The sequence below is a fragment of the Dendropsophus ebraccatus genome, chromosome 2, assembly GCF_027789765.1.
Source record: "Dendropsophus ebraccatus isolate aDenEbr1 chromosome 2, aDenEbr1.pat, whole genome shotgun sequence".
Taxonomy (NCBI): domain Eukaryota; kingdom Metazoa; phylum Chordata; class Amphibia; order Anura; family Hylidae; genus Dendropsophus; species Dendropsophus ebraccatus.
Genome location: NC_091455.1, coordinates 150,875,377 through 150,889,576, shown reverse-complemented (window position 1 = coordinate 150,889,576; position 14,200 = coordinate 150,875,377). Strand labels below are relative to the sequence as shown.

Sequence of the window (14,200 nt, the reverse complement as noted above, 5' to 3'; positions counted from 1 at the left end):
AATAGAAATTAATGGTTAGAAAATTTGTCACTTGCACATGCTAAAATGTGTCACTTGTACATGCTTTTGATGTGTAGAAGAAGGTAGTCATGGTCACAAGGTATTCTGAAACCAACTAACTAAAGCTCCAACCTTTTAGGGAAATTTATTTAAAAATCATTCAAAATTAATTATTCTGTACAAAAGTGACAATTTTATAGCTTAAGGTACATTAAGCATGCAAGAGCAGGGCAGAATGACGTAGCAAGACCACTTGACCAAACAAGTAATCATAATTGTAGATGATATGGTGGGAAAATGACAGCAATTATCATTATGTCTTTGTGACTAAAATGATCAGAAATTTGTTCATAAATATATAATAGTACAGAAAAAAATATGCTGTGATGCTGGTCTAGGAGGCAGCTGCTCGGTCTAATAAGATGCAGCCCAAGCCAAAGGTTATGTTCACCCACCATTTTCAAACCTTATTTTCAGCCCTTTTCTGTTCGCACTTAGTTTTTTCAGCTTTTTTTTTTTTTTGTCTCAGAGATTTAACTATATCTGAGTGTTTCTTTCAGACATAAACTGTGTACAGAGGACTGATCTGCAATCAGAGATACTGGCTGACAGCTTAGCGAGCAGGAGGCTGGGCAGCATTGATTATTCATGAAGAAGAGGGAGGAGGAAGGAGTGGTGAGGTGTGACACAAACAACTCCTCTTCGACACTTCATTACAGTAGGAGAGGTGAGATAAATTATCAAAAAGAACCATGTTCACTAGGGGACTGCGAGCTACAACACACTGTAAGCACTTTAGGTAGGGCCCAGGAGCTGACATTCCCTTTAACCAGTGCCATGAACTGGTTAAAAGAGAAGTCTGGTGAAAATTTTTATTAAAGTATTGTATTGCCCCCCAAAAGTTATATAAATTACCAATATACACTTATTGTGGGAAATGCCCAAAGTATAAAGTGCCTTTTTCCCTGCACTTACTACTGCATCAAGGCTTCACTTCCTGGATAAAATGGTGATGTCACGACCCGACTCCCAGAGCTGTGCGGGCTGTGGCTGCTGGAGAGGATGATGGCAGGGGGACACAGGGCACTGAAGGGACACTGAGCATCTCCCTGCCATCATCCTCTCCAGCAGCCACAGCCCGCACAGCTCTGGGAGTCGGGTCGTGACATCACCATGTTATCCAGGGAGTGAAGCCTTGATGCAGTAGTAAGTGCAGGGAAGAGGCACTTTATAAGCATTTCCCATAAAAAGTGTATATTGTAAATTTATATAACTTTTGGGGGGGCAATACAATACTTTAATAAAAAATTTCACCGGACTTCTACTTTAAGCTAAAACTAAAATAAGGTGTGTGTATGGAAGAACTGCTGTTTGTGACTGCACAATCTGCCTCACTAACACTACACTATCTGCTGCCGGAAATACTAATGTGACCAATAAACCATAGGAGAAACAGACCGCTGATCTCAGGAAGACCAGCCAAACGATAACACTGCCGGCTGCTAGTGAAAGCGCTCAATGCAGGGAAATCCTAGGTGCATTGCCCCCGAAACAGCTGTATGTGGATGGATACCTGGCCTTGGTTTTTCCCTTGTCATTACATTGACTTATAGGGCCACTTAATATGGTGGTTTTGGTAGTTTCCTTACTGGAGCGACCCCTTGGCTGGGTCCTTCCCGGAGGGATATCTGGCTAGTCCTGTGTTTCGAGACTCTTCAATGAGGCTCCACAGGTGGTTCTTCTGCATATTCAATAAACCATAGCGCATGCAGGGCCGGCCTTACTAACAACTAACTAGAAATAGAAGTTAGATGTGCTGCCTGTCTGCCGTAACGCCCCAGCCCACCCTCCTTCCCTGGTGGTTCCTTCCGGCAGACACACAGGTGGTATTTGTGTAGGGGGCTGTAGTTGTGTGGGTGTCTGGGGGTGATAGTTTTGTGTATGACTGGGGGTTGGTAGTTGGTTTTTCGAGGGCGCTGGATAACCCCTTTAATACCCATGGTTTTAAAATGGAATGTTTAGCAGGCTTATAGATGTGCTGAACCACATAATTTTGGCCCTACAGTGTTTAATTTAATTTCATTTATGAATTAATTTATATGACCTGATCTTAAAAAAAACTGAATTTGGAAATAATCTTAGACAAAAATCATAAAAAACATGTTGAGAAAGACCAGACTCCTACCAAGTGTCTTGTTATTTTTTTTCAGCTTCTTCCATTAGGAGTCCAGTGGCCAGTGCTTCAATATGCTTCCAGGCAAATACAACGTGATTGGATTCAACAGTTCGAGCACACACAGCAAAACGTAAAATAAACTTGTCTCCTAAGCAGCATGGCACTAAATGTATTTTCTTTAAATCATTTATCTTTTGAAGAAGAGCCTTGTTCAGTGTGTTGGATCCCTAAATAAAGAAAATAGTGCAAAAGATTTTAAAAGCTTGTGCTTTCTGATATACCCAATTTATTCAGTCAATTAATCAACCAAATATGATTAGGTTTAATGAAATGTTATACTGTATATATTTGGAATTCATGCTCTCTCTATAAAAAAACTGTTTATATTATATATATTTTTTCATTTTATATTGTGATCCACAATTTCATAAACAATCTCACATATAATATAGAAAACTACAGTAAACAGTAAGACTGAGTCTACCGACGTGGCCTATTAGAAAATGTGGCAAGGGAAAGGGGGAGGAGAAGAGAGATGCATGTTTAAAGAGGATGTACCACCCGGTAAATCCTCTTTAACCTGAACCCACTGATCGAACGGCGCCGGCACGGGGAAGCCGCTGCCGCGGTCCGTTTTACAGACCGAGGCCTGGTTCCCGTGCACGGTGCCGTTCTATGCACTGGAACCGGCCGGTGCTCAAGCACTGGAGGTAGGCCGGGCCACCCCCAGTGGGAGGGAATTCCCTCTCCTGTATGACGCGGCTCCATTCATTCTAAGGGAGCAGCGTTATACAGGGGAGGTAATTCCCTCCCACTGGGGGCGGCCCGGCCAGCCTCCAGTGCTTGAGCACCGGCCGGTTCTGGTGCATAGAACGGCGCCGTGCACGGGAACCGGGCCTCGGTCCGAAAAACATACCGCGGCACCGGCATACCGCGGTGACGGCGCCGTACGATCAGTGGGGTTCAGGTTAAAGAGGATGTACCTGGTGGTACATCCTTTTTAAGTGACAGGGACTGCGCCTGCAGAATGATGTGTGATATGACGAGGAGGAAAGACAGACTGACCAGCTATACCAGTGGGTATGGAAACAATTCTAGATTCAGCTAGGCATTCCTCCATTGGAGAAATATGTAAGACCTCCTGGAGCCAGTTAGTGACAGTAGGAGATGTGGTTATTTTCCATTTCCGCGGTATAATCCTGGATATTCTATTGGTAATTTTAAGTGATGCCGTTATTAGGTAATTGAATGTCAGAGGCATGTCATGGTAAGAAAAGTACTGTGAGGCCACATCATTAGACAGGGAAAAACAGAAATATAAAAAAACTAAATAGTCAACCAAAAAAGCATTACCTAACTCTAGGCAGCTAAGGGAACTCAATGTCAAGCACCTAAACAAGCATGAAAAACATATATTCCTGAAATGAGGGGAGGTATAAACCTAGCATATGTAGCTGTACTAACTGGAAGAACCCAATGGGCCAAAAACAGTGTAAAAGCTAGCAGAAATATACAGCAAAGAATAAGTATTTTATATCTCATTTTTATATACTTAGCTGCAGGGAGACTGCACAACCCACCAGGGTGCTGCCTAGGGAAAACCTAACGCACAGCCACAACTTCAAAGAACAGAAAAGGAGTAAGCCCATAACAATGCAGGCGCACACCCGGATAATAAAAAAATCAGCAAATCTCTATTAGAATTACATGATAGACATACACAACAACAATTGGACTAGAATCCCTATACATGATTAAAAACAATTAAAATCAGAAACAACATGGGAGAACCAGACAATACAAGGAAACCCCCAGGTCTACATCCCAATTAAATGTATATAACAACCTTCCCTAGTAGATAGACACCCATGTACACAAAATAATCCCAATAAATATAAAGTGCTATGTCTGAAAATGCCAATAAAAAAATCCTAATACCATTTACAAAAAATACAGATCCAAATACTACATGATGTGAAAAATCAAATGCACAAAAATTGAATATCTAAACTAAATACACAAGCAAGTCATATCACCATGTGTATGGGAAGCAAAGGAGAATTGGAGTAACCCATGATGCCCTACGCGTTATGTCCACCAGGAACTTCGTCAGAGGTCTAATTTTTCTCATTTTTATTATCTCATTTTCATATCCTATTTTTATTATCTCATTTTCATATCTCATTTTTATTATTATTATTATTATTTATTTATAAAGCGCCCTTAATTCCAGCGATGGGGGTATCAAACAGGAACAATACAATATCAAAACACATTACATGAAGGCAAGTGGCAGACTAGTACATGGGGGAAGAGGACCCTGCCCACGAGGTAATGGGAGAGAAACAGGAGGCAAAGTGCATCCAGTCAAGTGTGATGCAGAATTGTTATAGATTGTGGTCTACTTTGAAGAGATGGATTTTCAGGTTACTTTTGAAGCAAAGTCTTGGAGGCGGTTGTGCGAGGTACAAACAAGGGGGGAGTGCAGACGGAGGTCACTCGAGGATCGAAGGTTGCGTGAGGGATGGTAGCAGGATATCAGGTCAGAGATGTACGGAGATGACAGGTTGTGGATGACCTTGTACGTCATGGTCAACAATTTAAAGTGAATACGTTGGGCAATGGGGAGCCAGTAAAGGGATTGGCAGAGGCAAAGCAAGGGGAAAGGTGGATTAGTCGGGCAGCAGAGTTAAGGATAGACTGGAGAAGAGCAAGGGAGTTAGATGGAAGGCCAGAAAGGAGAATGTTGCAGTAGTCCCTACGGGAGATAATGAGAGCATGTACCAGCAGTTTTGTGGCGTGAGGGATGAGAAAAGAGCGGATTCTGGAAATGTTTTTGAGGTGAAGGCGGCAGGACGTGGTCAGGGCCAGAGTATGTGGTTTAAAAGACAGGGCAGAATAAAAGGTGACCCCAAGGCAGCGGACTTGGGGGACAGGGGACAGAGTGCAGCCATTGAGAGTGATGGACAGATTAGGCGGCGGGGTGGAGAGAGGCGGGGAAAAGATGATTAGTTCTGTTTTGTTCATGTTGAGCTTTAGAAAGCAAGAGGAGAAGAAGGAAGATATGGCCTATAGACACTCTGGAATCCTAGATAGCAAAGAGGTGACATCCGGACCAGAGAGGTAGATCGGAGTGTCATTGGCAAGGAGGTGGTACCTGACGGGATACTATGATATGTCCCAGGCCAGAGGTATAGATGGAGAAGAGGCCCAAGGACAGAGCCTTGGGGAACATCAACAGTGAGGGAACGAGGAGAGGAGGTGGTGTGAGAGTGGAAGACACTAAAAGTGCAGTTGGAGACGTAAGAAGAGAACAGGAGAGGTCTGAGCAAGTGACACCAAGGGATGAAAGAATTTGGAAGAGAAGAGGATCTTCAACTGTGTCAAAGGCAGAAGATAGGTCAAGGAGAAGTAGCACAGTGCATTGGCGTGAGGCTTTGGCAGTTAGCAGGTTGTTCCAGGAGTTTTAAGGCAAAGGGGAGAAGTGAGATGGGGCAGTAGCTAGATTAGGAAGTAGGGTCAAGGGATGGCTTTTTAAGGATGGGTGTGATGGTTGCGTGTTTGTATGGAGATGGGAAGATACTAGAAGTTAGTGATAGATTAAAGAGATAAGTTAGTGCTGGGACAAGTGCTGAGGAGTGGTTAGGAATAAGGTAAGATGGGATTGGGTCAAGTGTGCAGGTGGTGAGGTGTGATGTGGAGAGTAGTTTGGAGAGATGTTCTTCAGTGATGATGGAGAGGTAAGTTAGTGGGAAAGAGCACTGGACAGGCATGAGGGGGGGCTGAGGGGACTGTAAGGAGGAGCTTAGCCTTTACTCTGATGTCATTGATTTTCTGCTTGAAGAATGCGGCAAGGTCCTCAGCAGAGATAAGAGATGTGGGGGGTGGCGGAGAAGGGATTTGAAGGTGTTAAATAGTTGCCTAGGGTTGTAGATATGAGGGAAGTAAAGTCCTGTTTAGCTGAGGTGAGGGCAGATTTGAAGTCTAGGATTGCTCGCTTGTATGTCTGGAAGTCTTTCTTGGAGTGGGTCTTCTTCCAGCGCCGCTTGGCAGCTCTGGACGCTTGCCTTAGTTGTTTGGTTAGGTGGGTGTGCCAGGGCTGTCTGTTGATGCGTCGTGTTCTCTTTTTTTGTGAGAGGGGCGACAGAGTCAAGAGCTGAGGTAATTGTGGAATTGTAGAAGGTTGCAGCTGTGTCAGTGTCGTTCAGACAGTGTATGGTGGAGAGTGGCACAATGGAGTCAGAGAGTGTTTGAATGTTAAGGTGTCTAAGATTTCTTCGAGGGTGGGCAAGGTTCTGGACTGATGGGAGAAGAGAATGTTAGGAGGTTGTGGTCAGAGATGTTGAGAAGTGTGCTGGCGAGGTTAGATATGGGGCAGAGTCGAGAAAAGATAAGGTCCAGTGTGTGACCTCTTTTGTTAGTGAAGGACCACTGTGTGAGGCCGAAGGAGGAGGCTAGTGATAGGAGTTTAGAGGCGGCTGGTTTGGATGTGTCAGTGGGGATGGTAAAGTCGCCCATGATGATGGTGGGAAAATCTGTTGAGAAGAAGTGCAGTAGCCAAGTGTTGAATTGGTCAAGGAAGATGGTTGCAGAGCCTGATGGTCGGTACAGTGTACTTCAAAGGAGAAGAGGGTGAGGGGAGGGAGAGCAGGGGTTAGTGGTAAAGGAGCAGTTGTCCATTAGCAGCAGGCCAACCCCACCACCCTGTTTATTGCCAGGGCAAGGGGTGTAAGTAAACTGGAGCCCACCGTAGGAAAGTGCAGTGGGGGAAGCAGCGTCAGTAGGGGACAGCCATGTTTCTGTTAGGCCTAATAAAGAAAAGGTTGTGGTAAAAAAAGAGATCATGTATAAATGTAAGTTTATTGCAGACAGAGCATGAAAATATGAAAGAGGGTGCGGATCGCAGATTGGCATCGCCAGCATGTGCTCCGGACAATTTCTTATAATTATTCTTTTTTGGTGTTTAGTGCTTGGGTTCACCTTTATTTAGAAACATCAAAGCAGCACAAGAAACATCAGGCTTTAAACAAAATATCATGATTAACGGGGTAATGCCATCTGAGCTTGTTATAGCTTATCCATAGGACAGGACACTTGGTTCATCTAGTCTGCCCTCTTAGTACTTACTTATTTTTATTACCTTAGGATTAGGGATGGTCCGAAACTGCCGAGGTTCGGGTTCGTACGAGCCCGAACGCTCGGCATCATATTCCCACTGTCTGCCCGCTCCGTGCAGCGGGTAAATACAGCGGGAGGACCGCCTGGAAAACTGGGATACAGCCTATGGCTGTATCCCAGTTTTCCAGGCGGTCCTCCCGCTGTATCCACCCTCTCCACGAAGCAGGCAGACAGCGGGAATCATTGCCGAGAGTTCGGGTTTGTACGAACCCGAGCCGAACTCGGTTCGGACCATCCCTACTTAGAATATACAGTGGTGCCTTGGATTACGAGCATAATTCGTTCTGGGACTGTGCTTGTAATCCAAATCCACTCTTAAACCAAAACAAATTTTCCCATAAGAAATCATTGAACAGATGAAACAAACAATGAGAAACAGCTGAATATGTGATATTATAAGTTACTGTACAGTATAGCAATCAGCATGTGGAGTATAATGTATAGTAAGTGCATAAACCTGATAATACAGCAGCAGTTTGTAGATACAGGAAGGAGCTGCAGATCCCCATAATGCAGTAGTGTAGTAGAACAGGCTAGAATAGCAGGGCTGCTGTCAGAGGTCTGTGTGGTCACATGACAGCAATGGAGAAGCGGTGTGTGTTCAGCCTGGACCAATCAGGACTGACAGAGACTGATGGGAGTATAAAGGAATGAGCAGGACATATATAGGCACATACATGCAGCGTCTGTCCGGGGAGAGAGGGGTTACAGCTATGAAGAGATTACCTGCACTGTCCTGTCCCCTGATGTAAGCCCCAGGCTGAAGTGGACCTGCTATGATTTGGAAGGTGAGGGAGACTTCCTGGGTCAGAGTACAAGGCTGTAGACCCCGCTATGCAGACCATACCCCTCCTCCACTCCCCTCCCACTTAGTACAGGGAGCTCTTAAACTAAAACAATGCTCTTAAACCAAGTCACAATTTTGAAAAACTGTGAGCTCTTAAACCAAAACGCTCTTAAACCAAGGTACCACTTGTATATATTTTTTTCAAGGCATATTTAAAGCGGATCTGTACCCACGATACGTACCTCCCCCAAACTGCTTGTACCGTCAGATAGCTACCTTTTATCCAAGAGGGGTCTGTTTGGCAGGTGATGGAGTTATTCTGCTAAAAAACCTCTTTAAATCTAGCAGCACTGTATCAAAGAAGGGTTGCCCAGAGCACCTGTGACTGCTCCTTGTTCTTCCTCTCCACCCTCCTCGTTATTAGGAATGCCCCCTGGCTGCGGGAATGTAGCCACTGCCCACTTCATCCACCACTGCCCAGCTAATACATTACATGCCTGCGCTCCCACCTGCTTCCCACTGAGCCAATTAGTGCGTTGTCCTGCTGCAACCAGTTATTGGTTGAGGGGGACTTTAGGCAGCCTAAGGAGCAGGCGGAAGCACGGGCAGGTAATGTATTAGCCCAGCTGCGGTGGGTTCACTGAGCGGGGGCTACATTCTCCCAAAGGAATTTAAAAAAAGAACACTGGGTGAATGTAGCACCATAGGCAATCACACTACAGGGTATCGCAGTGGATTTTGCTGCTGAACTCACAGCATGGAATCTGCTGTGATGCGATATGTGTGAAACTGGCCTAAAGTAATATTTTGTTTCTGACCTTTGACCCAACCAACCTCACAGTCTCAGCATTGGTGAGGGGTCTGGTGGTTGAACCCCCACTAATCAGCTCATTAACAAGCTCAAACAGGAATACCCCTTTAAGAATCCCTAGAGGTAGGGTTCTATACTTTTTTTTTGAGTTCTCTTAATATTTTTTTATAACATTTGTATGTGCCTCTTTATGTTAAACTATGAAGAAAAAACATTTTTAAGGTTTACCACAAAGCAGATGTTAAAAAAGCGCCCCTATGTATGAAGCCCCCTCCTCCACACACTAAATACATAATATCAGTGGGAGCCACATAGGGCTGGGCGATATGGCAAAAAAATAAAATCTCAATTTTTATTTTTATTTTTTTTTACATTTTTTTTCTCGATTTAAATCTTGATTTTTTTTTTATGTATTTATTTTATGCAGGGTGTAGTAGAAGAGGCATAGTGGATAAGGGGTGTAGAAGCATAGAAGATGAGGGGTGTAGTAATAGATAAGGGGAGTAGCTGTAGTGGGCATAGTAGTAGTAGTATCAGGAGTGGGGGTAGTAGTAACAGCAATGGTAGTTAGTGCAAGCAGTAGAGCAGTATTGTGGGTAGTAGTAGAGCAGTATTAGGAGCAGTATTGGGGTAGTAGTAGCAGCAATGGTAGTGCAAGCAGTAGAGCAGTACTGGGAGAAGTATTTGGGGTAGTAGTAGAGCAGTATTAGGAGCAGTATTCGGGTAGTAGCAGCAATGGTAATGCAAGCAGTAGAGCAGTATTGGGGGTAGTTTTAGAGCAGTATTAGGAGCAGTATTGAGGGTAGTAGTAGCAGCAATGGTAGTGCAAGCAGTAGAGCAGTACTGGGAGAAGTATTGGGGTAGTAGTAGAGCAGTATTAGGAGCAGTATTGGGGGTAGTTGTAGAGCAGTATTAGGAGCAGTATTGAGGGTAATAGTAGCAGCAATGGTAATGCAAGCAGTAGAGCAGTATTGGGAAAAGTATTGGGGGTAGTAGAGCAGTATTACCGGTAGTAGTAGAGCAGTATTGGGGGTAGTAGTAGAGCAGTATGGGGAGATAGTATTGGGGTAGTAGTAGAGTAGTCGTGCAGTACTGACTAGCATTACACAGTACAGTATGAAGGCTGTAATACATGAAAATATGACAGGTCTTCCAGAAAGATCACCCCACTGGACGCACACAGTGACAGGCACACTACTCGAAGCGGGCACCAGCTCCATGTCTCTGGTGCTCTAAGGAGCCGATGCGGTGCTCTGGGTGCGGGCGGCGGCTGCGGTGCTCCGGGTGCGGGTGGGCAGCGATTATGTAGGTAGGTGTGTGTTTGGTAGGGCGGCTATTGCGGTTCTCTGGGTGCGGGCACACGGTCCTGCTCTGACCGGCAGGAGGAGCAGCTTGCCCGCAATGTCACTGCTCCCCCTGCAAGTCGGAGCGCATTTTTTTTCTTTTCTTTGAAAATCAAATTTACGATTTTCAACTAAATTAATAGCAATTCTCAAAATCTAGGCACATTGATCTAATTAATTTGATTAATCGACGAGCCCTAGAGCCACATTATTTTTTTGTACCATATTTACTTTTGGCTTCAGTTGGCGCCACACAGGCTGCCACCAATGTTTGTGTCACTACTTGGTGTTTCTCTCTTCTGAAGGTCTAATGGTCTTTCTTGAGTTTTTTTCTCCAATCACTGGCTTGGTTGCCTCATATTTCTCTATCCAACACTTACACCTCTTTCTTTCAAGCACTTTCCCCACCAATAGGAGGTTAGTCCCGGGCACCCCTATTTAAGGGCCCTATTCTATGGGACGATTATTGTTAAGTCGTTAGAATCTAAGCGATAATCGTTCGGTTGAATAGCAGTTAACGATTAACGACCAAACGAAAAATCGTTAATTGTTTAATAAGAACCGGACCTATTTTTATCGTTGCTCGTTCGCATTGAATAAGACGATGTTCGCAGTAGTGACTAACGCAATAGCGAAAACAAGACGACCGCAAGAATGATCATAAGTAACGATTATCGTTCCATGTAAATGGGTGAACGATTTCAGGTCTTTCGCAATATCGGTCATTTGGAGCGTTTATCGTTAACAATTATGCGAACAATAATCGTCCCGTGGAATAGGGCCCTATGTCTTTAAGTGCCTGGTGGGAAGGTCGGTCTTCTTCTAGTATGTTATTACATAGAGCGATTTTTAACGATTAACGACTAAAGATAAACGATCGCAAATGAGATTGTTTATCGTTAACCTGAAATCGCTCACCATATTACACAGAACGGTGGTCGTTAGTTAAGATCGTTACTACGATCTTTATTGCGATCGTTACTATAATCGTTTACGCCTTCTAAACCCAGCAAACTTAAGCGAACAAATGTAAAATCACAGCGAACGGTTAACAATAGTTTCAGGTTCAGATCTAAATCAACGATCGACATATGAGCGATTTTTTTTGATCGTTGCCTGCAATAACACAGAACGATTATCGTTTAAATTCGAACGATATAACGATTTTTCGCACGATAATTGTCCTGTGTAATAGGGCCCTTAGTTGGAGAGCGACAAAAAATAGGTTATTGGAGTTGTGTGAGAAAAAGCTTGCCTACACACAAAAACACAAAAGAATGCAACAGCTCACTGCTAATGGCAAGATACAGACCCAATACAGATACGAAAATCACTAAAAGCCCCCCAACTGTTAAAAAAATCTCCATAAAAATATTTAGGCTCTTGGTTACAAATATATTTGTAATATATGGAAACCATCCCACCATGTTGCCTACGCCTGAGGTAACTTATTCTATAGTTATTCAGGACAATCCATGTATCCAGGATTTTTCTGCGGTGGAGAAAAGTGCCTAAGCCGATGAACTCCATTGACTCCTGTTCTCTTAACCTACTTGGGGAACCTTGAGGGGTTAGCTACACCCAGTCGTTCAACCCCAGGACTCGTACTGCCAGACCTGACACTTTGTGGGCTCTTCTGGCATAAAGCAGTCTTTCTTCTTCTTTACAGTTCTAACCATGAGTATGAGCTTCTTCACCAAGTCACACACAGTGCAAGTTGCCCCAGCAGAGTTGTGTACTTATTAGGCAAGGCCCCAAGTAACACCTATTACCTAAACCACAAGCACCCAAGTTAAAGGGAATCTGTCAGCTCCTGGGCCCTACCTAAGGTGCTGACAGTCAGGGGCGGTCTTGGCATTTCTGGGGCCCCAAGCGAAGTTATGTCTGCCCCCCCCCCTCCTCGACACACGTTCCAAAACAATAGACCGGTGTGTGTTGCCCCCAGTAGTATATACCCCTTGTGCGCTACCGCCAGTAATATATAGACCCCTGTGTGTTCCCCCAGTTATATATAGCCCCCCGTGTGCTCCCCCAGAAGTATATAGACCTCCTGTGTGCTGCCCCAGTTGTATATAGACCCCCTGTGTGCTGCCCCCAGTTGTATATACCCCCTGTGTGCTCCCCCACTAGTATATATGCCCCCTGTGTGCTCCCTCAGGGGTATTTAGCCCCCCTGTGTGCTCCCCCACTTGGATATAGACCTCCTGTGTGCTTCCCCACTTGGATATAGACCCCTGTGTGCTCCTCCAGTAGTATATAAACCCCTGTGTGGTTCCCCCAGTAGTATATAGACCCCCTTTGTGCCCCACCAGTATTATATAGACCCCTTGTGTGCTGCCCCAGTAGTATACAGACCCCTGTATGTTCCCCCAGTAGTATATAGACCCCCTGTGTGCCCCACCAGTAGTATATAGATCCCTGTGTGCTCCCCCAGTAGTATATAGCCCCCCCTGTGTGCTCCCCCACTTGGATATAGACCTCCTGTGTGCTCTCCAAGTTGTATATAGACCTCATTCTGCTGCCCCAAGTAGTATATAGACCCCCTGTGTGCTGCCCCCAGTAGTATATAGACCCCTCTGTGAAGCCCCACTAGTCTATAGCCCCCCTGTGTGCTCCCCCTGTTATATAGCCCCCCTGTGTGCTCCCCCCATTTATATAGACCCCCGATGTGCGCTCTCCCAGTTAAACAGACCCCTGTGTGCTCCCTCTCCCATATAGTATATAACACAATAAAACAAACACTTATACTCATCTGGGTCCCGGCGTCTCCTCTTCTGTTTACTCTTGTGGCCGCAGGAAGGGTTTTCCCTGCGATCACAAGAGGCCGCACTCCCCTTGTCCTGGCGCCGATACTCCAGTGTTGTCACTGGAGCACCGCCACCACAAGGACAAAGCTGCCGCTTGTGACCGCAGGGAAAACCCTTCCTGCGGCCACAAGAGTGACTGACAGAAAGGGGGCCAATGTCTCCCGCCCTGTCAGTGCTGCATGTAACTATGAGCGCTCATTACGATTGCTCATAGTTACAGTTCAGATGGCAGCAGCGAGCGGGGCAGCGGCCCTGTCCAGCGGTCTTGAGCACAAGATCGGGGAGTGGAGGCCCCCCTGGATGTTGGGGGCCCCAAGCAATCGCTTGGGGTGCTTGGTGCCAAAGACCGCCACTGCTGACAGTGTACTGTAGCTGGCAACCCCCAGTGAGCATGGTGCCTTTTTGGTTATTTTCCGTGCAGCAGATTATGTACAATCTTATGTCTCTTACTGTACTAAATAGTCACAGATCAGTGGTTCGTGCCACACTCTGGCATGCATCCTCCTCCCTCTTCATGAATAATCTATGCTGCTCCTCCTCCTGCTCGCTCAGCTGTCAGATTGCAGATCAGTCCTCTGTAGGCAGTTTATGTCTGAAAGAAACACTTAGAAATAATTGAATCTCTTCTCCCTAATGTGTTTAACTTGTGGTCTAGGGGTAACTCACCTGTCTAGAGACCTAGAGAGAGACACACAGTATTTTTGCTTACTATTTTGGTCAGTATTTTGCAACCAAAACCAGGAGTGGATTGAGAACACAGAAAGGCTATGTTCTCACACTGTTGAAATTGAGCGGATAACCGTCATTTAATGGCAAATATTGGACATTGTTTTAAAATAACAGTAATTATTTGCTATTAAATGACAGCCATCCACTCAATTTCAACAGTATGTGAACACAGCCTTAAAAATGATTAGAGATGAGCAAACCGGGTTCGAGTCGATCCGAACCCGAATGTTCGGTATTCGATTAGTTGTGGCTGCTGAACTTGGATAAAGCTCTAAAGTTGTCTGGAAAACATGGATACAGCCAATGACTATATTCATGATTTCCACATAGCCTTAGGGCTTTATCCAAGTTCAGCAGCCACCGCTAATC

The 14,200-nt window shown here is 45.0% G+C and overlaps 1 protein-coding gene and 1 long non-coding RNA gene across 5 annotated transcripts in view; one reads left to right on the top strand and one right to left on the bottom strand.

Annotated features, from left to right (window-relative positions):
- LOC138783614 (uncharacterized) overlaps positions 1-2,429 on the top strand; it is a 29,539-nt gene extending 27,110 nt beyond the window's left edge. For both annotated transcript variants that reach the window (XR_011361723.1, XR_011361722.1), the window contains exons 2-3: positions 561-727; positions 2,211-2,429. This is a non-coding gene — a long non-coding RNA (uncharacterized lncRNA). The remainder of the gene's footprint in view (positions 1-560; positions 728-2,210) is intronic.
- Positions 1-14,200, bottom strand: part of DDC (dopa decarboxylase) — a 101,536-nt gene that overhangs the window by 154 nt on the left and 87,182 nt on the right. For all 3 annotated transcript variants that reach the window (XM_069958524.1, XM_069958523.1, XM_069958525.1), the window contains one exon: positions 2,186-2,403. In XM_069958524.1, coding sequence (XP_069814625.1) covers positions 2,197-2,403 — 207 coding nt within the window. In that variant the 3' untranslated portion in view covers positions 2,186-2,196. The remainder of the gene's footprint in view (positions 1-2,185; positions 2,404-14,200) is intronic.